General features: G+C 37.0%; 14 protein-coding genes across 14 annotated transcripts; 11 read left to right on the top strand and 3 right to left on the bottom strand.

Annotated features, from left to right (window-relative positions):
- Nucleotides 1-65: 65 nt before the first annotated feature.
- Nucleotides 66-695, top strand: FDP41_012151 (uncharacterized protein; the record flags this gene model as incomplete). The annotated part of the gene is made up of 3 exons (XM_044702639.1): nt 66-91; nt 197-294; nt 388-695. 3 exons carry the CDS (start codon nt 66-68, stop codon nt 693-695), a joined length of 432 nt encoding a protein of 143 aa, XP_044566207.1.
- Nucleotides 696-799: 104 nt separating this feature from the next.
- Nucleotides 800-2,545, bottom strand: FDP41_012150 (uncharacterized protein; the record flags this gene model as incomplete). The annotated part of the gene is made up of 3 exons (XM_044702638.1): nt 800-1,989; nt 2,242-2,455; nt 2,543-2,545. The coding sequence occupies 3 exons, from the start codon at nt 2,543-2,545 to the stop codon at nt 800-802; spliced, it is 1,407 nt and encodes a 468-aa protein (XP_044566206.1).
- A 407-nt stretch (nt 2,546-2,952) lies between these two features.
- On the top strand, nt 2,953-3,519 carry FDP41_012149 (uncharacterized protein; the record flags this gene model as incomplete). Its single annotated transcript, XM_044702636.1, has 2 exons — nt 2,953-3,210; nt 3,412-3,519. The coding sequence occupies 2 exons, from the start codon at nt 2,953-2,955 to the stop codon at nt 3,517-3,519; spliced, it is 366 nt and encodes a 121-aa protein (XP_044566205.1).
- Nucleotides 3,520-4,093: 574 nt separating this feature from the next.
- Nucleotides 4,094-7,602, top strand: FDP41_012148 (uncharacterized protein; the record flags this gene model as incomplete). Its single annotated transcript, XM_044702635.1, has 2 exons — nt 4,094-4,884; nt 5,115-7,602. 2 exons carry the CDS (start codon nt 4,094-4,096, stop codon nt 7,600-7,602), a joined length of 3,279 nt encoding a protein of 1,092 aa, XP_044566204.1.
- Nucleotides 7,603-8,152: 550 nt separating this feature from the next.
- FDP41_012147 (uncharacterized protein) lies at nt 8,153-11,252 on the top strand (the record flags this gene model as incomplete). Its single annotated transcript, XM_044702634.1, has 3 exons — nt 8,153-9,478; nt 9,621-10,149; nt 10,252-11,252. 3 exons carry the CDS (start codon nt 8,153-8,155, stop codon nt 11,250-11,252), a joined length of 2,856 nt encoding a protein of 951 aa, XP_044566203.1.
- A 338-nt stretch (nt 11,253-11,590) lies between these two features.
- On the top strand, nt 11,591-12,337 carry FDP41_012146 (uncharacterized protein; the record flags this gene model as incomplete). Its single annotated transcript, XM_044702633.1, has 1 exon — nt 11,591-12,337. The coding sequence occupies one exon, from the start codon at nt 11,591-11,593 to the stop codon at nt 12,335-12,337; it is 747 nt and encodes a 248-aa protein (XP_044566202.1).
- Nucleotides 12,338-12,761: 424 nt separating this feature from the next.
- Nucleotides 12,762-13,999, top strand: FDP41_012145 (uncharacterized protein; the record flags this gene model as incomplete). The annotated part of the gene is made up of 2 exons (XM_044702632.1): nt 12,762-13,324; nt 13,387-13,999. 2 exons carry the CDS (start codon nt 12,762-12,764, stop codon nt 13,997-13,999), a joined length of 1,176 nt encoding a protein of 391 aa, XP_044566201.1.
- A 241-nt stretch (nt 14,000-14,240) lies between these two features.
- On the top strand, nt 14,241-14,951 carry FDP41_012144 (uncharacterized protein; the record flags this gene model as incomplete). Its single annotated transcript, XM_044702631.1, has 1 exon — nt 14,241-14,951. The coding sequence occupies one exon, from the start codon at nt 14,241-14,243 to the stop codon at nt 14,949-14,951; it is 711 nt and encodes a 236-aa protein (XP_044566200.1).
- Nucleotides 14,952-15,017: 66 nt separating this feature from the next.
- Nucleotides 15,018-15,941, bottom strand: FDP41_012143 (uncharacterized protein; the record flags this gene model as incomplete). The annotated part of the gene is made up of 1 exon (XM_044702630.1): nt 15,018-15,941. One exon carries the CDS (start codon nt 15,939-15,941, stop codon nt 15,018-15,020), a length of 924 nt encoding a protein of 307 aa, XP_044566199.1.
- Nucleotides 15,942-16,177: 236 nt separating this feature from the next.
- FDP41_012142 (uncharacterized protein) lies at nt 16,178-20,459 on the top strand (the record flags this gene model as incomplete). Its single annotated transcript, XM_044702629.1, has 5 exons — nt 16,178-17,396; nt 17,451-17,740; nt 17,797-17,994; nt 18,048-19,570; nt 19,628-20,459. 5 exons carry the CDS (start codon nt 16,178-16,180, stop codon nt 20,457-20,459), a joined length of 4,062 nt encoding a protein of 1,353 aa, XP_044566198.1.
- A 33-nt stretch (nt 20,460-20,492) lies between these two features.
- Nucleotides 20,493-21,356, bottom strand: FDP41_012141 (uncharacterized protein; the record flags this gene model as incomplete). The annotated part of the gene is made up of 1 exon (XM_044702628.1): nt 20,493-21,356. The coding sequence occupies one exon, from the start codon at nt 21,354-21,356 to the stop codon at nt 20,493-20,495; it is 864 nt and encodes a 287-aa protein (XP_044566197.1).
- A 282-nt stretch (nt 21,357-21,638) lies between these two features.
- Nucleotides 21,639-22,529, top strand: FDP41_012140 (uncharacterized protein; the record flags this gene model as incomplete). The annotated part of the gene is made up of 1 exon (XM_044702627.1): nt 21,639-22,529. One exon carries the CDS (start codon nt 21,639-21,641, stop codon nt 22,527-22,529), a length of 891 nt encoding a protein of 296 aa, XP_044566196.1.
- Nucleotides 22,530-22,701: 172 nt separating this feature from the next.
- On the top strand, nt 22,702-23,812 carry FDP41_012139 (uncharacterized protein; the record flags this gene model as incomplete). The annotated part of the gene is made up of 5 exons (XM_044702625.1): nt 22,702-22,775; nt 22,836-23,076; nt 23,168-23,432; nt 23,493-23,606; nt 23,676-23,812. The coding sequence occupies 5 exons, from the start codon at nt 22,702-22,704 to the stop codon at nt 23,810-23,812; spliced, it is 831 nt and encodes a 276-aa protein (XP_044566195.1).
- A 59-nt stretch (nt 23,813-23,871) lies between these two features.
- On the top strand, nt 23,872-25,835 carry FDP41_012138 (uncharacterized protein; the record flags this gene model as incomplete). The annotated part of the gene is made up of 3 exons (XM_044702624.1): nt 23,872-25,244; nt 25,302-25,554; nt 25,641-25,835. 3 exons carry the CDS (start codon nt 23,872-23,874, stop codon nt 25,833-25,835), a joined length of 1,821 nt encoding a protein of 606 aa, XP_044566194.1.
- Nucleotides 25,836-26,079: the final 244 nt, after the last annotated feature.

Here is a 26,079-nt window from a genome sequence, read left to right as displayed (position 1 = left end):
TCTGACAAGTTGTATGACTTGCGAATCCGTTTCGATGATCTTGCAAGCGCAAATCCTTAAAAAAAATGAGCTCTCAAGATGTTTTGAAAATGTAAGTGAGGGTTGAGTTGTAGGAGAGATGAGTGTCTTGCTAATGATGATACAATGCGTCGACGATCGGAATTGATGTTGATCCTCGTTTAAATAATACAACAAGTGAAAAGATGAAAATGGCTTCAAAAAGTAAAATATTATGGGAATCGGATTGGTCTAACCATACGTTTTCCGAGATTAATAAGGGAGAAATTGCCATTAGTAAGTGATCTTGTTAGATTCGATCGATCCAACAACAACAACAACATGTCGGATTCCATGTTTACGTTCTACCAAATCATTTCGAAAATATAGAAATACCCAAAGAAATATTACAATGCAAACAAGTCCAGAGGGAAATTGTGTTTTCATGCGTGCAACCACTTAAAAATCTTTCCCTTGTTCAATTGGTAAAGCTGAATGGACAAGATATTGAGAGATGGGATTTTGATTTCGGTTTTGTCATTCCAAATAGTGTCAACTCTTGGGAATCAGTCATCGAAGCTGCAAAGGAAGGCACTATTGGACCTGAAATTTTGTCTGGAAATGTAACCATTGATACTGCTTTTTATGATGGTGACAAACTGGTCGCCTCCAACAGAGTCAGGGTATATTATGTTTAGTTGTGGAAGTATTAATATGTATTAATTTGTACATTAAAGTTTACCGAAACAAAATCGATACATAATGCTTGTGTTCATTAAGTGCATTGAGTGCACACTTACATTTATTCCATAGTATCCATTTTATCTTGTGTTGTTGAGGTGGTTCCTGATGTTGAGAGAATGTACTGACTCTGGAAACCTTGTAAAAATGATTCGGATCGCTTGACATCCACAAATAAGCCGAAAACTCTTTTCACATCCTCTACACCAACCTCACTACTCTTTCGTTTCTGTGCAACGAGAGAGGCTGTGGTTATCAATTGAAGGGCATAACGTAGTGATGTTTCCTGTGAAATTTTTACCAATAGATTGAGGGCCTTTTCGTTCAGTTTTACATCCTCTTCCTCACATCTAATTTGAATAATTTGTTTCAATTCTTCTTGGCTATATGGTGAGGTAGAAATAATTAGTGTACGATCTAGCAAGTCAATTGGAATACCATGGGGGCTCTTAATATCAGTTCCTCTTACGGTGCTATTACCACGATTTGTAGCCATGATCAAGATGGGTGCCATGTCACTTTCGATGGCTCTATTCAGGAATGAAAAGCATTCAATGTCTAACATGTGAACTTCGTCAATAAATAAAACTCCAGGAACGATTTCTGCTTTACCTTCCTCTCTCCATTCAGCTACTTTTTGATCAATCTGTTCTCTGACTTCTGACTTAATTTCTCCAGTATCTCCAGCAAAGAGAGCAATAAAACCTTGGCTTCTGCTGTTGATGACATCAATTTCATGTAATGTTACCATGTGTTGAGATTCTTTTCTCTTTTGTAATTCACCAATTGGTGTTTGTACAAATTTTGTATTTGGTCCCATCGCATCATAGTCGCCAGTGGATGAAATTGATCGACCTAGCTTTGTAATTTTTCCTGTTGCCTTATCAATGGAAATAACGTCCTTACTTTGAACCTTTTCTTTTTGCAAACCTTCAATCATCTTGGCTCCTAAATCATAAATTGTCTCCATATCTGTTGTTTTCAATGTGATTTTACCTGTTTTTCCTTGGGATGCGCTGCTAGAATCGAGAGGTCGATCAATTTGAATTTCTACAACCTCACCCTCAATGACTTCGGATTCCTCTGTTATACGAACTCCAATACTTCTTCTAAATGCTTGTGTTAAAGCTTCAGTTTTGCTCATTTCAAGAGAGAAAATTTCGGAGCCAGCAATCATTGTGAATGGAGTTTCGGGGCCAAGAGATTGAGCCATGGCCATCGCGATGGCTGTTTTACCTGATCCTGGAGGTCCTGTTTTTCATCAAAGTCCAAGTAATTCAATGTCAGAAACAAATACAGTCCGATTTGATGGATTCAAATTTCATTAATTTCACCAAATAATGTTGAAGTGAATTTTGAAATTATTATTCATCAATGTTGTATTCATAACAAATCCGAACATGATCATCAAATGTGTGTACAATGTAGGAAATGTGTTTGTTCACAAGTGAGCAGAGATAATTTAGCAACTCTTCATGAAACAATTCTATTATGAAAACATACCTCCGATAAGGATTGCTCTACCTGCAATTTTACCTTCCTTTATCATTTGAAGAATGATTGCAGCTGCCTTTCTTGCCTTTAGTTGTCCGACCATACCTCCCGAGCTTGCACGGGCAGTTAAGGAATCATCAACACCGAGGTTACGAATATGAGAGTGAGCACCCACTCGTTCTACTCGGGTGATATCTTTCACTTCCTGATTGATTTTTACAGACTATTATTAAACAGGTTTGTATTGCAATACAAATTGAACACAATGATGGTGTTGAGTGATACAAAAACAAATCATCTCTCTACTTACCATTGTGGCTGGTAATGATAATGGAGATTGTGTTGTATGAAAATTATTCAAGAAAAAGAGGACTCTATGATGATTGTCGTTGTTGCGAATTAATGAATTTTTTTGTATGATTTAAAATCAATCGATTGCGGAAACAATACAAACACATCTTTTACTTCAATGATGATGATGAAGAAAAGATGACCATTCCATAGTTCTCATATCTCCTTCATCATCAAACCTTATTGTTAGAATCATTGGCATTGATTTCTCTCCACACAAACCCCATGAATTCCCTCTCAAGGAATTTGGGTGTGGTTCAAAAATTCCGACCATCATCATGGAAGGCCTTCCACATCTGAAACAAAAAAATATTTTAAGCCTTTGTGTTTGGTGTGTTAGCTGCTGCTGTTTTCATCATCATCATCATCATGGACTACGTACAAATTGGAGAAGCTTTCGTCAAGCACTACTATAGTACTTTTGATCAAAATCGTCAAAATATTGCTCCTCTATATACTGACAACAGTTTACTCACTTGGGAAAAGGACAAGATTCAAGGAAGAGTCGAGATTTTGAAAAAGTTGACTGAATTACCTTTTACCACCGTAAGACACGATATTAACGTTTGCGATTGCCAACCAAGTATGTCCGGAGGCATCAATATTTTGTGTACTGGAAGCGTTGTTGTAAGTATCAAACATACCACACAGTGATATGATTGATGATTGTGATTTTATTCTTCATGAATTTATATGAATTATTTTCTTGACCTCTGCAATGAAAATAATTTTATCATCACGTGTGTATCTGTTACGTTTCCATGGTTCAATTCAATTTGAAATGGAATGAACACACCCATCTGTGAATTTATCCTGTATGTTATATAGATTGACAATGAACACCCACACCCATTCTGTGAATACTTCCACTTGACCAACGAAAACGGTGGTTTCTATGTGACCAATCACATCTTCAGATTCAACTATGGTGCTTAAATAAACTCTCTGTATTCCGATAGTCATCTACAACTTATCAAATGTGAATGCAAGCAAATGCACATGAACCGGGATTTGTGTTGGAGGAAGAATGGAAGAAATAAGGCAAAGGAATCAGAGTGGTTGCTGCTGAATTTTAACAATAAGGCAAAGCGAGAGCAAAAAAAATCTCTTGAACGAAATCCTCCCTTAAACACAAAGCCTTTTATCTTTTAACATTGTTCAAATCGCAGCTTCTTCTTTAATTGTATCAATCGGTAGTATTGATTTTTGTAGTTGAATTTCCCTTATTCGGGTTGGCTATATTTTCTTCTTCATTCTCATCATCAAAACTTGCAAATTCTTCCCGTTCCTTCATTCTTTGTGGTTAAAATTTTCATCAAAGCAGTTCCGTATAAATCTGCTCGTCTGCTCTGCTTTTTAATTAATGCAATTTTATTGAAGCGTTAATTACTCTTTCCAAGCAAGATTTGATATCTCCTCAAGCTCCTTTATCATCCAAAATTTATTTTATTTTGCCCTTGTTTCCCATCACGGTCGCACCCAAACGTCAACCATCAACCTTTCCCATAACATGTCAAACAAGCAACAAAAAAAGAGCAAAGGGCCACTGCTGTTGCTGAACCCTCTCGATTATCCTCTCTCGCAAACAGCACCTTTCTACACATCACTATCACCACTCCTTGCTGCCACCGCAACAACAACCATCGAAGGAGGTGTCGCAGAATCATCATCACCTGCTGCTTCATCTGATCGTAACAAAGTTTATTTTCTTCCTTTTAATTTTACAAACTCACTCCAGTGTCTTTCGACTGTAAAGACCCTATCCTATTTAGTTGATTTTGTGATTTTAGAACTTGAACAACAATTCCCTTTATTATCACCCGAGGACGAGGAAGAATTCTACACAAAGCTTCACGAAAATTTATCATCATCACAAACAACAACAACAATCGAGAAATCTTTATCGCAACAACAAGAAGAAATGAGCGAAACAGATTCACATCAAATTCAGTATGATCACGAAATTGTGAAAAAGTTTGTTGCCGAACTCAATGAAACACTCAAGAGAAAACAAACTAAAACAAGCGGTGTTGACGAAAAAGCTTATGAAAAGTTGTGGAACCAATTAACCAATCCTAGCTTGGCAACTGTGTACTTGACTGTATTATTAGGAAAACTTCTGATTCTCGAGGAAAAGGCATTGAAATTGAAGCAAGAGTTGACAGAAAACTCTGAAAATGATCAATATGTTGATGACAAGGAAATTACATTACAGGAAGTCATTGAAAGTCTTCAGCTAGGTTCTCAAAAGTATGACGCTCACAATCCACTTCTTGCCAAGAGAAAGGAAGTGAAAAATAGGTACGTATTATGACGTTCTTTAACATATTCACACCCAATCTTTGTTGTTATTCAAATACTATGATGATGATTGAATACTCGGTGACAATGAATGCGTACTCTATCAAATCATCATTACCCGTCGTCAATTTTAAAATCCTTCTCACAACTTGCCGTTCATCCCATCACACGAAAATTTTCAACAAAATTCTCACAAAATCCTCACAAAACGTTCACAATCATCATATTAGACACTTGGTCGTTCAAGTTGATGAGCGCATTTCAGAGTTTGTGAATACATACTATGACCTCTCAAAACCTGGAGAGTCCACGACAAGCACCTCTGGCTCAGCTTCAGTCACTTCAGACGTACTCACCAATGACGATTTGGAACTCTCCGATGTCATTTCTTCCCTTCAAGACAACAAGTGCTTCTCTTTCAATACTAGCTTCTTTTCAGATGGAGACTACTTTTCAAAGGCCCAATTGCACGAGAGATCAGCGATCATGCTTTCTCTCATTTTTGTATCATCGTTTTACAAGTTTGACTTCCAAAATGCTTCACTCATGTCTGTTCTCCAACTCTGGAAAAATCTTCGCTTCCAATGTCACAATGATTCAATAGGAGAAGAAATTTGTGAAGCATTATGTCCACCTGTTGATACTCTGTACAAATATATGCACGTTTGTGTGGATTACGATGTTGTGAAAGAATCTGATATTGCATTAAGACCATCTCTGAGCTTCCACGACCCACTTACTTGCATTGGAGCAATTATTTATGAGAGACTCAAGACTGTTGTCTCTCACTTGCCCAAGTATACCGAAAATGTATTGAACGATCTGATGACATTGGTCATTTCAACATGCTCAAACAAATCTCTCATTTCTGAGAGTTATGATTCTGTTGCTCTCAAGAATGTTTTCAATTTTATGAAAATATTTTTACCTCAACTTGTGATTTCTAGAAAGAGCAAAAAATTACCAGAACTCATGTCACTTTTACAAAGATTTTTCCTTGAACCTCTCCCAATTGGAGGCCTGTGTCACAATGTTTTGAGTATGTGTCTTAAGGAACAATCGAATCCTGGTATTCTTATGAGAGAACGATTCGAGAAGAGTGTACAACGAGTTGTCGTGAAGGGAAAGAGTATCATGAAGAGAAGAAAGGTTCACATTCTTTTCAATGGATTTTCTCACTATGCTGACCACTTGACGGAACGAGTTGACATGAGCAATAATTTTGCTGATGACGATATTATTCAATGTAGAGCTAATTTGGTGTTGAACATTTTCGATGAATCTGCAAACTCTGAAGTCAAGAAAATGTCAAAGGAATTGGAAAAGCTCTCGGCAAACGCCATTTCTGAATACTATGATGAAGTATGCGCTGCCTGTGCTGATGAGAATAAGCTCTTAAACATTGCCAAGCAAATGCAGTCATTCAAGCCAACAGGTGAGAGTTACAAGTTGGTAAGAGTTCAAGCTCCTAAATTACCAGATGTTGAGGTAGAGCTCATTGTCATGCCTGAAGAGGATGAGTTGACCAAACTCAAGATGGAAAAGAAGATTTTCCCTCGTTCATGCTATTATGACAAACTTGAAATGCTGATTGAGAATGCTCGTAAGGAAGCCCCTCAAGATGCAGAATCTGTTCAAATTGATGTCGCTGTTGCAGGAGGTAGCGGAACTTTACATCGTTTCGTTCACTCTCTCTTCTTGGCACACAAGAACAATATTTTCAAGACAAAGCCAACTGTGGATTTGAGAGTTTTCTTGTTGCCTCTTGGTATTAATAATTACCTCTCAAGCTGGCTTGAAAAATACGATGGATGGTATTCGAGACATGTATTCTATCCACTTCTTTGTAAGATTCCTGTATTACCACACTTGTTCTCATTCAATAGAACCACAGCAGATGACTTCTTTGATAAGAGATCGGGCAGATCTTATGCCTCTACGAGAAAATCTACTCTCTTTGTTCCTCATATGAAATTGAGCAAGAGAGAACTTGTGAAAGCTACTGAATACAAACCCAACAAGAAGGTCAAGACTCCACACAAGTTCACAAGAAGTCTCTTGAATGACTACTTTATTGATGGTACTGTATCTTATCCAGTTCACATTTACAATACACAATGCTTGACCAACGAGGTCATTATCATTCCATCCGGAACACAAGATGCCCAAAAATCAAAATCTACCAAGACCAAGGAATTTATTTCATTGTCTTTCTGTCAACGATTGGATATTGGTATTTTGGCTGAAGCTCACTTATTCCAACGTGAGAACAAGATTGAAGCTTCAAGCATTGAGGAGATTTTAGATAACAAACAATTCAAATTTACAGGTACTCCACTCACTGTCAGTTATGTTCCAATGGACCCCACTGGTGAGGAAAATCGTGCAGCTGAAATTCAAGAGCCTGCCAAGACGTACAATTCGATTTCAATTCAATCCTGTAGCTTATTTGGTGACAGAGGTTCTCTTGTCGCTCCAAGTCAACCTTGGTTAGAAGTATTTATTGAAGAGACTGGTAGCAAGAAGAAGAAGAAGATGAGAGATTGTGACGTTGGCACAAATTATCATGTTGGTTCGGTCACCATTGAAAGTTCAACCTTCCAACAATTTTCAGTTCTCATGGATGGTGAATTGCATGGACCATTCCACAAGATTATCATTAGTTCTTCACAACAGACTTTCAAATTGCAAACTTTTAATAATGTTGATATTTATTAATTGGAGGAGTATTGTCCACTTTGAGTTTTTAGAAGATGGAATAAATTCAATATTTTTAATTCACATTCTGACCTTTTTTTCTTTCTCTACTACGTCAGTCTTGACGCTTGGAAAGCGAAATGTCCTTGTTTCTTCTCCGTTTAAAACTTTGTAACGGAACGTAACATTTCTTAAAAAATTTTTCGCCCTTCGTGGGGCTCGAACCCACGACCGTTGGATTAAAAGTCCAACGCTCTACCGACTGAGCTAGAAAGGCTCGACATGAACGAAAATATTTCTTCCTAATTTATTGATTATATTTGACAACAGGAAGACAATTCCATTTCTCCAAGAGGATATTGATCTTGATGGAAAGTCTCATTATTAACCCTTTGAACTAGAAATCAACACGCCCGTCATCATGTGAATCCCATGGTTGCATCTCGGTTGAAAAAAAGTAAACTTCTCCAAAAGTAGTCAAACAAATAAAAACTGAAAGTCATGTAACTTTGAACAAAACCGCATTTACATCACTTGTCAACGAAGAAGAACAAGATCCAGTTCGAAAAAAATGACAGCGGCGTTTCCTTCACATTCAGCACTTCGTGCATTCATCTTTCTTTTAGTCATCACTTTGTTAATCCTCTTAACAGATCATCAACGATTGTTCGCTTCTCAATTGACAAGTGACAGTGTCCATGACAACCTTCTTCTCGCTTCAGGTACCGACACCACTGCTGACAACCAACGTCGACTCATGGTTCATGTGAAACTGAAGGATCATGTCTTGTTGACAAGCTCAGTTCTTGAAACTCTTGCATCATTGATGAAAGTCAAATCTTACAAACAACATTTTCAATTCTCCTCCACAGAGAGTCAACTCTTCACCACTCGTCTCTCTCCACAATTCATTCGTACTCATCTCTCGAATCATCCCTTCATTCAACAACATGTCGAATGGATTAAACAAGTTCCAAAAGAGTATAAAGTCAGTTTTCCACAATTGACATTGGAATCTTTGAAATTGCATGGAGAGTTAAAGATTTTGTTTGACGACGAGAACAATAACGACGAGAACAAGGTAAATCATTTGTTAGAAAAGGTGAATCGAGTGGCTAATTTGAGAGAATGGTTTCATCAAGGCATGCAACAAATCCTCTCTCGTGAATTACTTGCCTTGTCTCCTCCTCATGTGGAATCCATCTTTTCGAGAATGAAAAGTCTTAATCTTGCAGAGACTTTTCGTTTCAGAAACGAAATTCCAAACGAGTGGTGGACATTGTTGAGTCAACACTCTCAAGAGGATCACTCGAATCCAAATATTCATGAATTCAAATCATGGCTTGAAATCAAATTGACGGAATTCTTTGATTTAAAGTTTGAATTGAATCCAGATGGACATTTACACATTTCATTGTTGAATTTTGATGAGCAGGTATGGGATCGTCTCGAACGAGAACAATTCTCACATCCAAGTGTTCTTCAATTGGCGAGACGAGAGGATTTACAAAACTTCTTTCAGTCCATTCCAGAATTATCTGGATTGTGGAATTCCATTTCGAATCAAATGGGTTCTCAATTGTTGGATCATTTACTTGATGATCCTTCCGTTAATTACATTACAAGAAGTATTCGAATTGGTTTGGACAATTTAGAAATCAACAAAATGGTTCAAAATGGAGGTGGAAATAATCATGCCTATTTCTGGAATTATGGAATTACAGGAGAAGGTGAAGTGCTTTCCTACACCGATACAGGTATAGATCCTACTCATTGTTTCTTTTCTGGATTTAATGAATCGTACACCAAAGTGAATTTAAACAATCGAAAAATTGTCTATATTGACACTCAGAATGGTTTGGGTGATTATGAGGATAATCAGGGACATGGAACTCATGTAAGTAATATTAATAGTAGCAACAGAAGTATTTAGTCGAAATGGTTGTTTAATGGATGAATGGATTGGTTCATTCTCCTTTCCAATGACTTTAAATGAATCATTTGTGAATGTTCTTGAATATATATATGATACAAAAAAGGTCGCTGGTACTTTGGCAGGTATTCCTTTCAATCTCACTTCAAATCCATCTGTCAACACTGAAATGGGTGTTGCCATTGGAGCCAAACTCTATGTGGTCGATGGAAACAAATCGGGAGGAGGAATTTCCTTTAACAGTGTTTCGACCTATCTTCAAAATGCATTCCAACGTGCCAACTCGTGCATCTCCTCCAATTCATGGGGTTGCATCCCCAAATACTCATGTACCTTTGACTGTATCTGTCAACAAACACTAGCGAATGGTGCCAAAGTTCCAATTTCCGACAGTGAATGCTTGGCAAACGACGGCAGAAGATGTTGTGAATACTGTAATACGTATGGATATTATGGATACGCTTTGGATAGTTATTTGGCAACACAGAATGATCAAGTGACCTTATTTAGTAGTGCTGGAAATGCAGCAAGTATTGCCTTATTAGGAACTATTGGTGGTCTAGCACCTTCAAAGAATGGCATTGCTGTGGGAAGTATGTACAATAAGGAGAGCATGTCTTCATTTTCAAGTAGAGGTGAGTAGGTGTATTTTCTTATTGATCCTTGTTGGATACATTGTTATGTGATGTTGACTGAACACTTGTGCTTTTCACACAAACCTCTTTGAATGATGATAGGCCCCACGGTCGATGGAAGAATTAAGCCAGACATTGTCACTCCCGGAGAGGGAATTCCATCTTCAAAAGCCAACAGTGGATGTTCACTGATTACCATGTCCGGAACTTCCATGTCGTGTCCTGCTGCTGCTGGATCTGCCGGTTTGATTCGACACTATTTCAATAAGAATAACCAACAAAAGTTGAAAGAACTTGAAATTGGAAACAAAACACAAAGTGGATCGACCTTGTCGGGAACTCTTGTGAAGGCCATGATTATTCACTCGGGAGAACAAATGATTGGAAGTGCTGCCAATTTAGGAAAACCTCTCAGTCAATTGCCAATTCCAAATAATTTCTTTGGATTTGGAAGAGTGAATTTGCAAAATGTGTTAAAGATTGATGAAGATCCATTTTCTGTGAGTCGAATTGGAAATTTGAGAATTGTGAATCGAATGTATTTGGATGTTTTAGATTCTGTGAATTTCCAATTTCAAACAGCAAGTACGACAACAACTGTCAAAGTAACCATTGCTTGGTATGATTTACCATCAAGCCCAACTGAGAAGGATTCCGTGAAAAAATTGATTAATGATTTGGATCTTATGGTCACTGTCCAAAATTCAACTTCGAATATGGTGAATACTTTTTATGGTAATGGAGAGTTGACCAATAACTCTGGTTACGATTCAGTGAATACTGTTGAGAGTGTTACTATCACGTCTATTCCAATTGGAAGCTTTGTGAATATTACTGTTTCTGCCAAATCCACCAATAAGGGCAAACAAGCTTTCAGTATGGTCGTGACAGGTGGCATTTACTTGATCCAACCAATCACCACAAATTTCGTGAATCCTCCTCCTCAACCAAATCCAAATCCAGGTACAAATACAAGTCCAAAAGCAAGTCCAAAAACAAGTACTGCCAGAGCTCAACATGCGACTCATGTGAAACCCATGTACTGGATGATTGTCATGATCATGATTGTTGTATTGAAGATGGTCATGATGATGAATAAATAATAATATTGGATGTAAATAATGCAGAGTGGTAGATAATTTGTTGAAAAATTTGGATTGTTTCTGATGTTTGGTTCGATGGTGGCTGTCACCTTTCAAAAAAAATTTGTTGCTGGGTGTGTGATCAGGCTGCCACAGAAGAGATAATATTCATCCTCGCAACATCCAAGATTGATCATCAACATTCTCATCATCAATTTTTCAAATATTATTATTATCTAAACAAGACTCCACTATTACCAATAATTTCTTAACCACTCCTTCACACACGAAAAATTCCTTTTTTTGATCATCATCAATATCATCATCAACAATAACATTAATTCCCATTGTACACAAAGATGGTCATTCAAGTCTATAGATATATTGTCTCTGCAAAAACAAATCCCTCTCTCAATGCAGTCGGATGGAGATGTCGATTACAACTCGAAGAAAAAGATCTCGGCTATGAAAATGTTCTCATCATTGATGAAGCCTCTTCACGAAACACATTTGTCAATAGTGATCACTTCAATCAACACATTATGGAACCCACAATTAATCCTAAAAAAGAATTACCTGTTTTGGAAGATGGAGGAGCCATCATTATTGAAGAAGGAGCAATTATGCAATATCTGGAAAGCAATTATTCGGATTCATCAAGTACTTTATTACCAGATTTTGAGAATGATCGTAACAAGTATGCCGAAGTCATGTCTCTCTATCATGAAGCCTTGAATGCTTACAATTTCTCCAAAGATATTCTCGATGCTCTCATCAAAGATGATTCCGCAACGATAAAATCAAAAGAATTCAAAGTTCGTGTTCAATATTGGAAGAAAAAGATGAGAGATGAATTGAAACATTGGAATGAATATTTGGGACAAAAGGAATATTTATGGCCTCTCATCAATGGAAAGAGATTGAGTTTGGCCGATTGTGCCTTCTATCCCTTGTTAGCGATTTTAATTCGGTTCGGATTTGATCTGAAGGGTTTTGATCATTTGCAAAATTATTATCAACGTGTTTCAAAGAGAGAAAGTGTGAATAAGACAAGACCATCCAAATGGGACAGTGAATTGATTGAACCTTGGTTGTCTGTGTTGTAGAAGAATGAACCTCGATGTGTTGAGTAGGATTTATTTAAGAGTGAACGAGAAACTCTTTCTCAGACGATTGCAAGTTGGTGATTGGTTCTTACTTGTTAATAAATGAATTTTATTTATTAGTATTCTAGAATTGTAGAATTGTTGAAGCAGAGATTGGGTTCAGCTTTTTGAGAATTCTTTGAGTTTCTTGAATGAACTTTGAGTGTTCCGTTTGGAATTATTTTTTATTGAAAAAACCGCGCCCAAAGTTTCAGTTAAACTGTAAATTTCAAAATTAAAAAAAATTGAACAGCCCTAGTCTAGATCATCACTCTCATTGGATTCTGTAAACAATTGAATTTAAACATCTCTCGTAGTATTACTCTTATTTGATCTTCTCCTCTCAAATGAATCTTTATCAAATGAAATGAACGGAACGAACAGCATGAATTATTCACCCCTTAAACCTGCAGTCCCTTTCACGAAGGGAAGGAGTAAATCACAAAACTTGTATTCGGGATTCCTTCCTTCGAGGACGCCCAGTAGTGGAGATTTACTCCAACAACAGCAACCAAAAAATACATCAGAATCATTGACAGCTCTCTCAGCTCAACTCACAGCCAAACACAAATCGAATTTGATGAGAATGGCGAACTTGCCTGAAAATGCTTCAGAACCAAATAGTGATCAATTGGCCACATCTGAGAGAAGACAAAAAGATGATGATAATCAATCTCAAACATCTTTTGCTCACTCGGTTCTCTCAGGGAAGATGACAAAATTTACACAACCCAAAACAACAAAATTATTCAACCTTGAAAAAACGAAACATGAGGCATGGGCCTCAGTTCTAGAAACTAAAAAGAATTATACGAAAAATCAAAAGTTCTGTGAAATGTTTGTGGACTTTTTAAATTCAGATATGGCGGATCGATTATTCAGTTTATGTATTTTGTATATAACCAATTTGTTAAATTATGAACGAGCTAAGGTAAAATATGAATTAAAGTAAGTTGTGGCTTCTTAGTACGACCCATCGCTGAACAGTGCTTGATATGAAATTACCAAAGACTCACCGAAGAATATAAAAAACAAGAATTGGAAGCAAAAAAGGAATGCATTGATAATTTATCAGAGCTTTCTTTGGCATACTCGCAAATTTTGCAGGAATATACTTTTCGAAGTCCCCACAATTTACGATTTCGAGACACCGTGAAAGAAACCATGTTTTTTGAAGCACTGTACATGGTCACATCATTTGTTGCAACGGTTGAATTTCCCAATCCAAAACTCCAGCCAATTATTGAAAATGAAATTGAAAGACTTTTTAGGACCAAATACTTTCGAATAACGGATCATGAAAAGAAAAACTCTAGATTTCTCACTGCTGAGGATACTTTCAAGTTGAAAAACTGTGGATTCAAATTGCCGAGTGATACTCTCAAACGGCGAAAGATCACTACAGCCATTAATTCAAGAAGTCCATTAATTTCATCTGTTTTTCCTGGATTTAATCGTGTCGCACAGGATATGGATTACCAATTCGAGCAAATTCAGCTCAATTTACCTCCGCACATTCTCTTTAGTACTAAAAATATTTCCAATTCTGTGGGAGAAGGTGGAACAGAGGATGAAGATAGTTCTTCCATTGCTTCTCAAAAACCTTCAGTGATCATTATGTAATGCAGATCGAGTTCGTCTCATCATGTAAATAATATCTTTTTCACAAACCATAAACTTTGAAAAGTGAAAACTCAAAGAAATGATTCAATCCTCAATAATATTATGAAGAGATTAGCAAATGACGGACCTTAGGAGAAATGAACCATTCAAATTTGGTAAAACTGCTACAGCGCTTAGAAAAATGATTGGACATGAATATCGACACACAACACGATTTCCATTTCGAAAAACATTAAAAAAAATGTCACTCAAAGGATGGGGACTGCCATTGCTTTTGGGAAGCAGCATCTTTACACTGTATTCCATCGATTGTTATTTTATTCATCAGAAATTTATGGTTCGGAATTTCAATGATGATATGGCGAAAGGTCATGAAAAAGAGTCGAGTTCGGAGAAGGAATTACCACCCTCTCAGAACAATGTATCATTTCAACTTCCTAACAAGCAATCCTCTCAACGAGGCATGAATGTACAATTTGATCATTATTATTCTTTATTCGAGCATTCAGCAATAACAGAAACGCATCCCAATGTTGAGGAGTATGCTCGAGCTTTTTTCACTTCAAAAGCATTTACACCAGAACGATATGTCTTAAAACTTGCAACCTCTTTCAGTAGTAATGAACAGAATAGACAAAATTTAAACATTGAGGAAATTAAGAGGCTCAACTTTCAAATTGGAGACCAAGTTGGAGTATTTCGAGTTGTGGATCGAAATGAAAATGAAATTTTGTTCGAGACAGAGGTGGGAACTTTGACTTGGCTTGGATTTTCGAATAATGGTCACAGTCCGAATGGCAAAACATTACATTTCGGAAGTGCTGTTTTGAAACAAAATTTCTTGGTGAAAGTATTGACGCCATTTCATCACCTGTATTCAAGATATTTACTTGGATTTGCAAAACAACAGCTAATGGACGAGCTCAGTACCATGAAATCGCGTCACAATTAAACCAATGAACCTCTCTCTTAATGAGAAGCTGAAACTCAAATTTACATTATTATTTTGATGTTTTTATTATTCATCAGATATCTTAGTCATGCTTCTAAAATCTTCAAGCGATATTTTCCCATCACCGTCTTTGTCAGCAGTCTCGATGAGAACTTTCAAATCTTCTGTTGTGATTGGACCCAAACCAAGTTGTTCCATCATCTCTTTCAAATGCTTTTCATCCACGAATCCCGTGTCTTTTGGATCAAACACTTTGAAGGCTTCTTTTACAGGATCGTAACTTTTATAAAAATTTGATCCATAAATCGAGCTCTTTGTATCAATATTCAGGATATTTTGAAGGGTTTGAATGGTAAATTCTGGCTCGTATATTAAAAATTTGTATTCCTTATTTGTCATATTTGGATAAAACATTTTCAGTCGAGCTTTGAGATCTTTGGGAGTTAATTTTCTTTTTTGCCGAACGTCAAGAAAACGAAATGCTTCTTCAACCTCCTTTTTCGAAATTAACATGGATTCAGGAAGATCTTGTCCAATCGGCATGTTTTCTTGTTTTTGTTCGCCATCATCGTCATCACTCAGTTCCTCTTCGACAACATCTTTCTCAGTTTTGATTGGAACAGGATTGACGGGCGTTGGGTTTTCCGAACGTGAATGTTCCTCTGCATTTCGTAATTCGTTATGAGTAAAGGTTGCCCTCTTATATTTGGGATAGTGAAGTTGAAGTCTCTTCTTCTCGGGACTCGACAACTCTCGCGTTGATGGTTTTTTAGAGGAAGACTTGTTCGATGGGGCATTCAGATCGGTTGTATTCTCTTTGTTTTTAGCATTAGCCGATCCATTAGCTCCCGTAGTCGTGGTTGTTGTTTTTTCTGCTGTTGTTGTCGTAATTGTTGAGGATTGAGTCGGAAACATGGACTCAAACTGCTGATTCACCACCGCCATTGCTTGTTTTTGGTCAATGGGGGCTGAGGTGCGTGTCTTTTTCATGAGTTTTTTTTTCAAAGCTATAAATACATGTCGTTTTACAAGATGGGCGGGAACAAAATTTTTTTTTGGAAGATCAATTCTTGACAGAATCTTGACAGATGAGGTTTGAATGGATTCTTCTTCATGGAGTAGAGTGGGATGGAGGTGGTGGTCTCATGAAAAAGAATAAGGTGTGTCTCCTCTTCGATGTTTTGTTACACCTTTTCCCAGCGAATAAGTTGGTCTTCTTGAAAAAAATGCTTCAACAACAAGGACATGATGATGCAGAACAATCTCACGTCCAGGATCATCATGATGACCAATCAAGTTCTCCCAATGCTATGAGCACTGTGGAGATTGCTCTAATTAATTCTCTGATGGATCAATATAGCATTCCGATGATGAACGATTCCTCATGTTCAATGGAAGAGCAAAAAAAACGATTGAAAATGGAATTAACGAAATTACTTCGATCCGAACCATATCCTCTCATGACAATGAAATATTTACAGTTTGTTGAAGCATTGGAAAAGAGTCATTTAAAATCAATTGCAATTGAATTTATTGTCAAGTTGTGTGGAAATTCCGAAGTTGAAAATGACAAAATTATTACCACTCTAGAGAGAGTTTATGATAGATGTAATGATTTGGCACGGATCGTGATTAATACATTGTACAAATTAGATAATTTAACAGAAAAACAACAAAATAGAATTTTACTGATCTGTCAAAGCGCACTCGAATCTGCTGAAGAAGAGCATTTGGATGATATCGTGAAAATCATGTTGAAAAATATGACGAAAAGAAATGCACATCACGTTGTACATTATATCAGGAATAAGCTTTCGTATGATGACTTTGCAGCTGCTCGAATATGTTCTGAAATTCTTTCTGAAACATTCTCAACAAATCCATCATCTGCTGCTTACTTTTTGAAATCCCTAAAATCAGAAGAAAAAGAGTTTTCCAAATTAGACATTCTCATCTTAATTGTTCTACTTTCCACTCGAAGTAGAGAGAGAAGTGCAACATTTTCCATTTTCAAAAATGCGTTTCAGAACAAACCAAAGAGACTCATTTCATTAACTACAATTTTAGATGCTCTTAAAGAGGCCAGCTCAATAGTGAATGAGAAGTTTTCCAACTCCATCTATGTATTTATTCTCTACTTACTATCCAATAGCGAATTATTTACATATGAAACAGGTGTATCATGGGCTTACAGTATTTTCATTTCTGCTTTTAAAGCCCATCCACTCTTGCGTTCCAAGTTTTTGTCTTCTTTAATGGCCATGTTTCAATACTCCAATGATTCAAGGTCAAGCATTGCTAGCGATATATTGGTGGGCTTGTGTGATGACACGAATGATACAGGTGATAATGAAGAAGACCAAACTTCGTCACTGTGTAAAGAAATGGCCACAGATTACTTGTCCATTCTCAAGGAAGCCCTTTCTCATGGAGTCACATATTCAAGTAAGTGAAGGCTTTCATTTTTTTGGTTATCATGTCATCAGTAACAAATAATAGTCAAATGTCAGCATAGTTTATGTTACGTCCTTGCTAAATGTTGTACATATGAACCTAGGTTATTTGAATTTTTAATGATCTTTATTAGAAAACAGCTCTTCAGTGGACAAGATAAAAAGTCACAATTAGGTCTTATTATCTCCGCGCATATCATCCACGAAACTCAACTAATGTCTTCAATGGATGTTGAACGATTTGTTTTCACATTGTTCAATCAAAAACTCTGTGACGAGAATACCATTTTCGTTCTTGATCTATTGATTTACAATATTGAAAAGTTGTACATGATGGTAAGTACGTTTGCGAATTGCTCAACATCTTTCAATACTACTTTCTCATCTGACAGGGATTCAATGCACGTATGAAACATATGATTGCCTCTCTCATCAACAATTATGAGATAGTGAAAGACATTTTAAGCTTTGAAAATAAGAAGAGCTTTAATTTTCGCAAATTTGCTTCAGGAAGTGAACTGAACAAGACTAGGCTCAAAACTCTGTCACTACTTTTTAAATGTCTTGTCATGACCTATGAGAAAGAGCACGTAAGTATTGCGAAAATTGCAAGTCACTAACACAGCAGTATTCCTTGACATAGCCTCAAGAAAATTTAGCACTTGCTATCATGCAATATGGTGTTGTAGGGTCTTCAAAAGAAGAATTGGTTTGTGCCTATGTAGTTTTCACAACCATGTGTGAACTCTGTATTGAAAATTGTGGAACATTATTTGACGAAAAAACTGAAGACGCTCTTAATGATAGCATGAACTATTTATTAACTCTACGATATGACATTCCAATTGCCAAGTCTATAGGAATATTTAAAATGAATCTCGATGATTTGTATGAACTCTTTCCAATGGACTTGGATATTGTTTGCAACCATGTAAGAACATTGAATGCCTCAACAGAATATGGTGAGGATGATGAAAAAGCAATGTACAAAGAGAGAGAAGCTTTCAGATGCCTGTTTTCAGATACAAATGCAACATTGAAATATTTATTGATCTCCAAAGCAACAGATCCTATTTCAGATACGCATGATACCCTGAATAATTCATCAGGGGCGACTAAGGGCAAGCAGGCCTTCTCTCCAGAGTTCAAATGTATTTCTCCAGTTAAAAGATTTAACTTTGGTGCTCTTTTGGAAAACTCTCGCCGACAGCCAGTATCCATTTCTGATTTTATTGAGTCCAAGACGAAAACTCTTGCAAAACTCGTGAAAATGACATTTTCTTTTAGTAATAGAATGACAACTATCAGGTCACAAATCACAAAGGAGATAGACACAGAATTTTCAAGGAAGCTAATAGACCATTATGCTCTGTGTATTTCCTATATCTACAGCACTTTAACGAATGTGCTCCATGCTACAAAACGAATGAATGAGGAGACATTTGAGAAGTTACTTATTTTGTTGAAAAGAAACAATACTGATCTAGCATGCTCTCTGCAATATCTTCCAAGATTGTTTTTGAACCAAATTGAAAAATCACCATTTTTTGTACACATTACTCAACTGTGCTTGCTATTTCTTGCATTAAGTGAAGGAAAGAATTTACAGACATGCATTGGATATGTTGGATTATCCATGATGCAAACTGTGTATTCCTCTCTGTCCATATCTGCAGAGATTGAAAAGCTTATATTTGATACATTTATTTTTAAAGAGCTTCCATTTTATCATTTACTATTTCATAGAGAATCGAAACAACAAACATCCCATAACAAGTACCTCATGCAAGCAAGGTTATTAATTCCATTGGCATATTTACCAGCTGATGAAGGAAGATTTTTGATCGATTACTTTTTGATGGCTCTGAATAATTTTGTGTTGGGTATTATTAACGGAGAAGGAAAGTCACAAGAAAATTTCGAAACAGAACGAATTCAACACGGAGTAGTCAAAGTATTGGATGAACATTCGTTCCATTTATTTTTCCAAATTGTCACAAAAGTGGCTGAATTGGCTCTCACCAATGCTCCAGTTTCTCCTGTCCATTCGAGTAATGGCAAATTTTTCATTAGAATTGAGGAGCCTTTGGCCTTCATGCGGAAAATTATCATGATTTTCAACTTGGTGCTTGAATGTAAAGAGTTAAAGAAAATGAGAAATAATAGGTAAGTGTGTGGTGATGAAATACTCGATCGTGCATCTCCCTTACAAATACTTTTCAGTGGAGAGCTTCTTGCCCATTCTCTCCTCAGTATTTTACCAAAGTTACACGAAAAGATTACGGAGAGCTTAAAGTACTTATCAGAAAAGAGAGATGAAATCGAATTTGAATTGAGACGTTCAGATTACATTCCTCTCATTGAGAGCATGAAATTACTGTGTGACTCTTGCTTTTCTCTTTGCGATCGTCAAAAAAGATTCATGAACCCAAACTCGACTCAAGATGGAAAGCTGAGACAGGTCATGTTAAAACTCTTCCAAAAGCAACACGAGTTGGAAATTTTCCTTAGAGACATTTGTGAATCTCATTACATTGATTTCTTCACTAAGGAACTTGACGATGCCATGATTGATGATGAATACGAACACGAAACACTGAGTAATAGCACTGTATTTTGGGAATTTTCCTCTCGTTCAACACATACTTTGGAGGAGAAGATCAAGTATCTAACTAAATACAACATGATCCATCAAGTGATCACTGAGGATGAAACCATTCTGACCTTGTGGGATCAGACCCCTCCTCAGACATTCTTCGACAAGAACATTCTATTTTTGCATCCTGATTTGGATGGTGAGGTGGACATGCTGTTGTTAGATGATGAGGAAGATTTGGAGGAGAGTGGTAGTGACGATGATGATGAACATTTGAACTATAGCAATGTACCAACTTTGGAACAAGCATTAATGGAAGTAACACGAAGGAAAGAAGCTGCACAATTATTACAACAACAGCAACAACAACAACAACAACAACAAATGGACGAGAATCCATCATCAGATGTCAATGCAGAAATTCACATTCTTCAACCAAGAAAAAAGACAAAATTCTAATTACTCTTATTGATCTTATTACATTTACTGACTTTATTCGATCATCACTGAGGATATATATTCAAGTAATTCATTGGAATCATGTTGAAACTTTGCGAGCAATCTCTTTTGTTTTTCTTCAAACAATTTAAGAATTAATTGTTGTGGAGGTAAAGAAGGAAGTGGAGGAGGGTTTTCTGACTCAATTTTCTTTGCAGTGCATTGCTGTTTTGAAGAATGAAATGTTGATTCCGGGTGTGTCAGGACTTGCTTTCCAGAAGGTTGTTTTTCTTTTTGGTTTAGTTTTGGAATTGGAGAAATTATTTGTTTTTTTGTGACAATTTTTTCATCCATTTTCTGTGGCTGAGAAAGAATAATATTTGGTGACAAGTTTTCATCACTGATAAGCTCTTTCTTTTGCTGTTGAATATTGTCAACTTTTTTGAGAGGCCTGTCCAATGCATGTCTTTGGAGAATGTTGTTTTGTGAGAAGGATGTTCGTGTTTGCGATGATTGTGTTGCTGAATTGCGAGTTGTTGTTGATTGATACGGTACTGTATCGACGACTTTTGTTGGCCGTTTTTCCATGTTCATACATTCCTTACTTGGTTGATTCTTGAGAAGGTTAGAGGCGCTCATGGGTGGAGAGGTAGAGGAAACTTTACATTGTTGTGATTCAGACAAAGTCGAGTCTTTTTTCTCGACCCAAACCCTTAAACCATCCTTTCCGAGTGGTAACAGAGGAGAGAGTCCAATCGCAAGCTCTCCCCACGATGCGTTGCTTGCTGGAAATAGCAAATCTCCCTTCTTTTTATGAATTGGAGTTTGAATATTGATTCCAAATAGATTGAGATCTTCGTTCGTCCACAATCCGGAAACATCCATCATGGTCGAGAGATGATCCTCTTCTTTATTCATTTCTGTTGTGTGTTGAGGTATGATCGATGATGAAACCTTAATTTTTTTAGATTGGCGGGTGTTAGTAACGATTCAATAGATGAGAGGTGCCAGAGAGAAAGGTGTTAAAAAAAAGATGTAACGTCTCTCATTCCACGTAATACTCTTACCAAGTGATGCAATTCTTAGGTGTGACAATCATGTTCATATTTCATAGGTTGATGTTGCTGGTATATATACCAAAAACCACCACCACAACAACATCAACGGATAACACAAACAACAAGAACAACAATTAAAAAAATGAGCAGCTCGTTGAAGGAAGCGAACATCTCGCAAGCCATGGAACTTGTCAAGAAGGCCGATACCATCATGACCAAATTCATTTATTTCGGTGATCGCGTGGAAGATGCTACGGATGCCTATAAAACTGCTGCCAATAAATTCAAGATTGGAAAAGCATGGAAAGAAGCTGGTGATACCTACAAAAAGGTTGTCCCTCTCTTGGTCAAGGCCGGAAGCAAATATGAAGCCGCAACGGTTTTAATTGACGCAGCAAATTGTTATAAACAAGCAAATTTACCAAAAGAAACAGCAGATACGATGAATGAAGCCATTCAACTTTTTATGGAGACTGGCAAATTCGCAACTGTAGCAAAATATGAGAAGGAAATGGCCGAAGTCTATGAAAACGAGGGAGATTATGAAAAAGCCTGTAGTCACTATTCGTCGGCAGCAGACTATTTCCTTTCCGAAGATCAAAAAAGCAGTGCCAACCAATGTATTGTTAAATTGGCTCATTTGCAAGCTGCAAATGAAAAGTATGCCGAAGCCATTGAAAACTTTGAAAAGGCAGCATCAGCAGCCGTTGATGATAGAATGTTGAAGTGGGGAGCCAAGGAATATGAATTCAAGGCACTCATGTGTTACATGGCAAAGATGGAAGATACTGAACCAGAGGATATCACAGAAGTCCGAAACAAGCTCAATGAATACAAGGAGATGGACGTTCATTTTGGAGATTCTTTGGAATGTAAATTAATTGAAAAACTTTTGGATGCCTGTGAAGAAAAGAATGTCAAAACATTCACCATTACTTTGAGAGATTTCGACAAGATTCAAAAGTTAGACACATGGAAGACAAATCTTTTCTTGAAGATCAAGGACAAGATCAAGGAAGTTGATCTCACTTAAATGTTACGCAACACACTTAGCAATAAATCGATGCAGTACGTACATGATGATTGGACCCAGCTCGAGACAAGAGAAAGATATAGTTGTTGTGCTTTGAAATTGCCGCCAAATTTCGAAAAATGTAAGTCAAACAAAAAAATTGAACAAATTGCTTCTCATGAACCCTTGAGAGATGACCCAAACGACAGAAGAATTTAGTATTGCTTCGGAACGATGGCAGGTGTTGGAAAAGGAACGGTTGGAAATGTAGGTAGTTAATGTCAGTAATAAACAAGTCCTTGATCCGAAAATTTGCAATCTAAATAGACGTCGACAGCGAGAATTAATTGAACATCGAATCGATTTGAGGTATCATTCCGAGGCAGGTCTAGAGCATCACAAATCGGACTACATGAAACGATTACTCAAAAAAGTCGAGGAGAATTTTGAAAAGAGTAAAATTCGGAATCGAAAATTGCTGGCAAGAGCGGAGCAAGCACTGAATGACGCCAATATGGCACAGTCAACACATCTTGTGAGCTCAAAAGTGAAATTGGAGGTTGCGAAGGTAGGATTTCGAATTCATGCACCAATAGTTGGATCATGTACGACGATTGACCAAATCATGATTAATTAATTTTACTCTTTTAACTTTTCAGAAACAATTTTTACAAAATTTTCAATTAAGGCTTCATGAGTTCGAAGCACTGTCACGACAAGAAAAGTTACGACAAATTCGAAAAGCTGAAGAGGAAATTGAATTACAAAAACAAAAATCAAGAACCTCTCAACTTGAATGGGAGAGAGAAAAGAAACTCAACAATGATCTTCAAGAAAAGGTGAAAGAATTAATTATAACAAAGGAACAAGCCAAAAAAGATGCTATTGAAAGAGAAGCGGAACGAAAATCAATCCTATATGGAGGTTAGTAACTTATTGATATTGTGATTATGAACTTTCCTCGTTACCATTATTGCTGAACAGAAAGGAATATTCAGAAAATGTCAGAACAAGCATCGCTGGAAGCTTCCAAACGTTTTATGGAAAAACAAGAAAAAAAGAAAAAGATGGAAGCAACGGATGGAAAGGAAATTAAGAGTAAGTTTTGAAGTCATTCCAAGTCGATCGATGGAGAAATTTACTTGTTTTACATGATCACCCTTAAAGATGTGATTGATGACGTTTATGAAGGAAAAATTGCGAACGCAAGAGAAAAATTCGTCACAGCAGCTATCATTCCGAATAGGTCGGATGATTTATATTACAATGATGGATACAGCAGCATGGAAGAAAACAAACTGTAAATAGTTTTGCAAAATTTAAGGAATGGCAAAAAAAACAAGTGCTCGAAAAGAACAGCAAGATGAAGGACTTGGAAGACAATGCGTCACATCAACAGACAAAGCATGCAAGATCCTCATTCGATTTAGAAGAAACACACAATCTCACTCAACGTTTGGAAGAAGATATTGATGAGAGAGAACACCACAACAACAACCAAAAAACGAGCTCCTCTAATTCAACCTTTAATATGATACCTTCACCCTCTCCTAAATTCCACAGTCAAACGAACAAGAAAGAAGATTTTTCTTTAAACAATTCAGAAGCATCTCCACATGCAAGAGCGTCCACACCTACCAAGACCGAGATTCAAACAGGGCAAAATTTTGTTCGTCTGCAATCTCCCAAACGTATTGCCTCATCTCCAACACGTCATCCCTTCTCAGAGTTGCGCATTGAAAAGGTTTCAGAAGAGAGTGAATCCCAAGACGAGGTTCTACCCAAAATTATCACCACTACTACTTCATCTACTCTAAAGTCACAGCAACCATCCACCCCCACTCCATCAATAACGATCACTCCAACCTCTTCAGTACCTCCAAAACTCGCTTCGCCTTCTCCTGAAACTCAACAAGCTCAGCCTCTTCCAACCTCCGCAACAACCAACAATCAAGCAGGAAGTAATCAGTCTTCAAAACACGCTCAACAAAATGCTGAGGACGAAGTTCCACAAAAATCTTTAAATCCAAAACAAAAACTAAAGAGCATTCTTTCCGTTTTCAAGCTCACTAAGAAAAAGCAAGAGGAGGCGACACCTGCAGAATCGTCATCAGAGACTGAACAAAACATGCAAGATAAGGATGATAATCATTCAGTCTCTCAGAAACTAAAGAAAATGAACATGAACAAACTAATTCCTCCATTACAACAATATTTGAAAGAGATTGAAGAAACTCTCAAGGATCAAAAAGAAAAATTTAACAAAATGTCACTCAATTACAAGCTGGAAAATAAGGACGCCATGGAGACATTATGTTATTTGAATTGCCCCAAAACTAATGCCAAGCAAAGAATACAAGCTGTGGAATCAATCAAAGCCAATTTATCGACTGAACATAAGTGCTTGGCAGTGTTGGATATTGTTCAGTGTAGTCCAGTGCCCTTAATATCATCCAATGTTTTGGAGGCAAGCGAATCAGAACAGTTTAACATGCAAGAGCTTGAAAGTATTGTGGGAGAACAAGTGTCGAGTATGTGGCAGCTCATTATTAATCATATCAATGCATTAAGCAAGGTGGAACCAAAATGGAAAGAGCCACTCTTAAAGTTGTTTTCTGAAGCTCTCTGTCGGTCCATCGTTCCATCCACACTTTGCACATCAGAGACCAAGAACAAGACCAAGTATATTCTCAAGACGCTCATTACCAAATCTAGAAATGATGTTGTTGAACGAAAGTAAGTACTGAAAAACATGATATCATGTGACTCTTAACAATCATTTTACCCTACTAGTATTCAATCTGCGAGAGCTAAAATAGAGAGTGTCAGTGCCAGCACTGTCCCTGCACACACCACAACGCCACCACAAACTCAAGAGACAGTCACCACACCACCAAACAACGAAGAAGAGACTGAATCAGAGGATCTTCCAGGTACACTCTCTCAAGTCGCTCAGCGCCCAAATTCCAGCGTAGTGAATCGAGTCAAGAAAACTTCTCGCTTAATCACGAGTGTGAGTGCTTTCAATCCAACAACCTTTGCGAAGGTAAGTATTATGATGATTCCTCTTCATGATTAAGGAGAGTTGTGTAATCTTGAATTATTGTGAATTATTATTATTGAACACAACAGTTGAATAAGAACATTCTTGGGGGGGATGACACTACCTCAGATTCAGATGTTGATAACATTCTCGCACGACCTCGCTCTGTTTCTGCATCAGAACAACCTTCATCAAGACCTTCCAACTTGTCGGTTCTTTCAAAACCCAAAAATGGAACCATGGACCTTGAAGACGACCATGAAGAAGATGTATTAGACTTTTAAGACTTGAAGCTTTACATGAAGTGTAAAAAAGTAAAAAAACAAGTTTAGCGATCCAACGAGTAAAATGGAAGAATAAAGTCTGACGCCTTACTACCATACAACCTTGAGGAAAAAGACGAGTGTCAATTATGGAGAAGATGTGTTTTAGCATTTCTCGGTTGATTTCTTTGAACCACATTCTCTTCTTCATCATCAACACAACCATGAGAATTCTTCTGATGATGATGAAGTCTCTTTGTGTTTT

This window comes from Naegleria fowleri (genome assembly GCF_008403515.1).
Source record: "Naegleria fowleri strain ATCC 30894 chromosome Unknown tig13, whole genome shotgun sequence".
Classification (NCBI taxonomy): domain Eukaryota; phylum Heterolobosea; class Eutetramitea; order Acrasida; family Naegleriidae; genus Naegleria; species Naegleria fowleri.
This window is presented reverse-complemented; position numbering and strand designations above follow the sequence as displayed.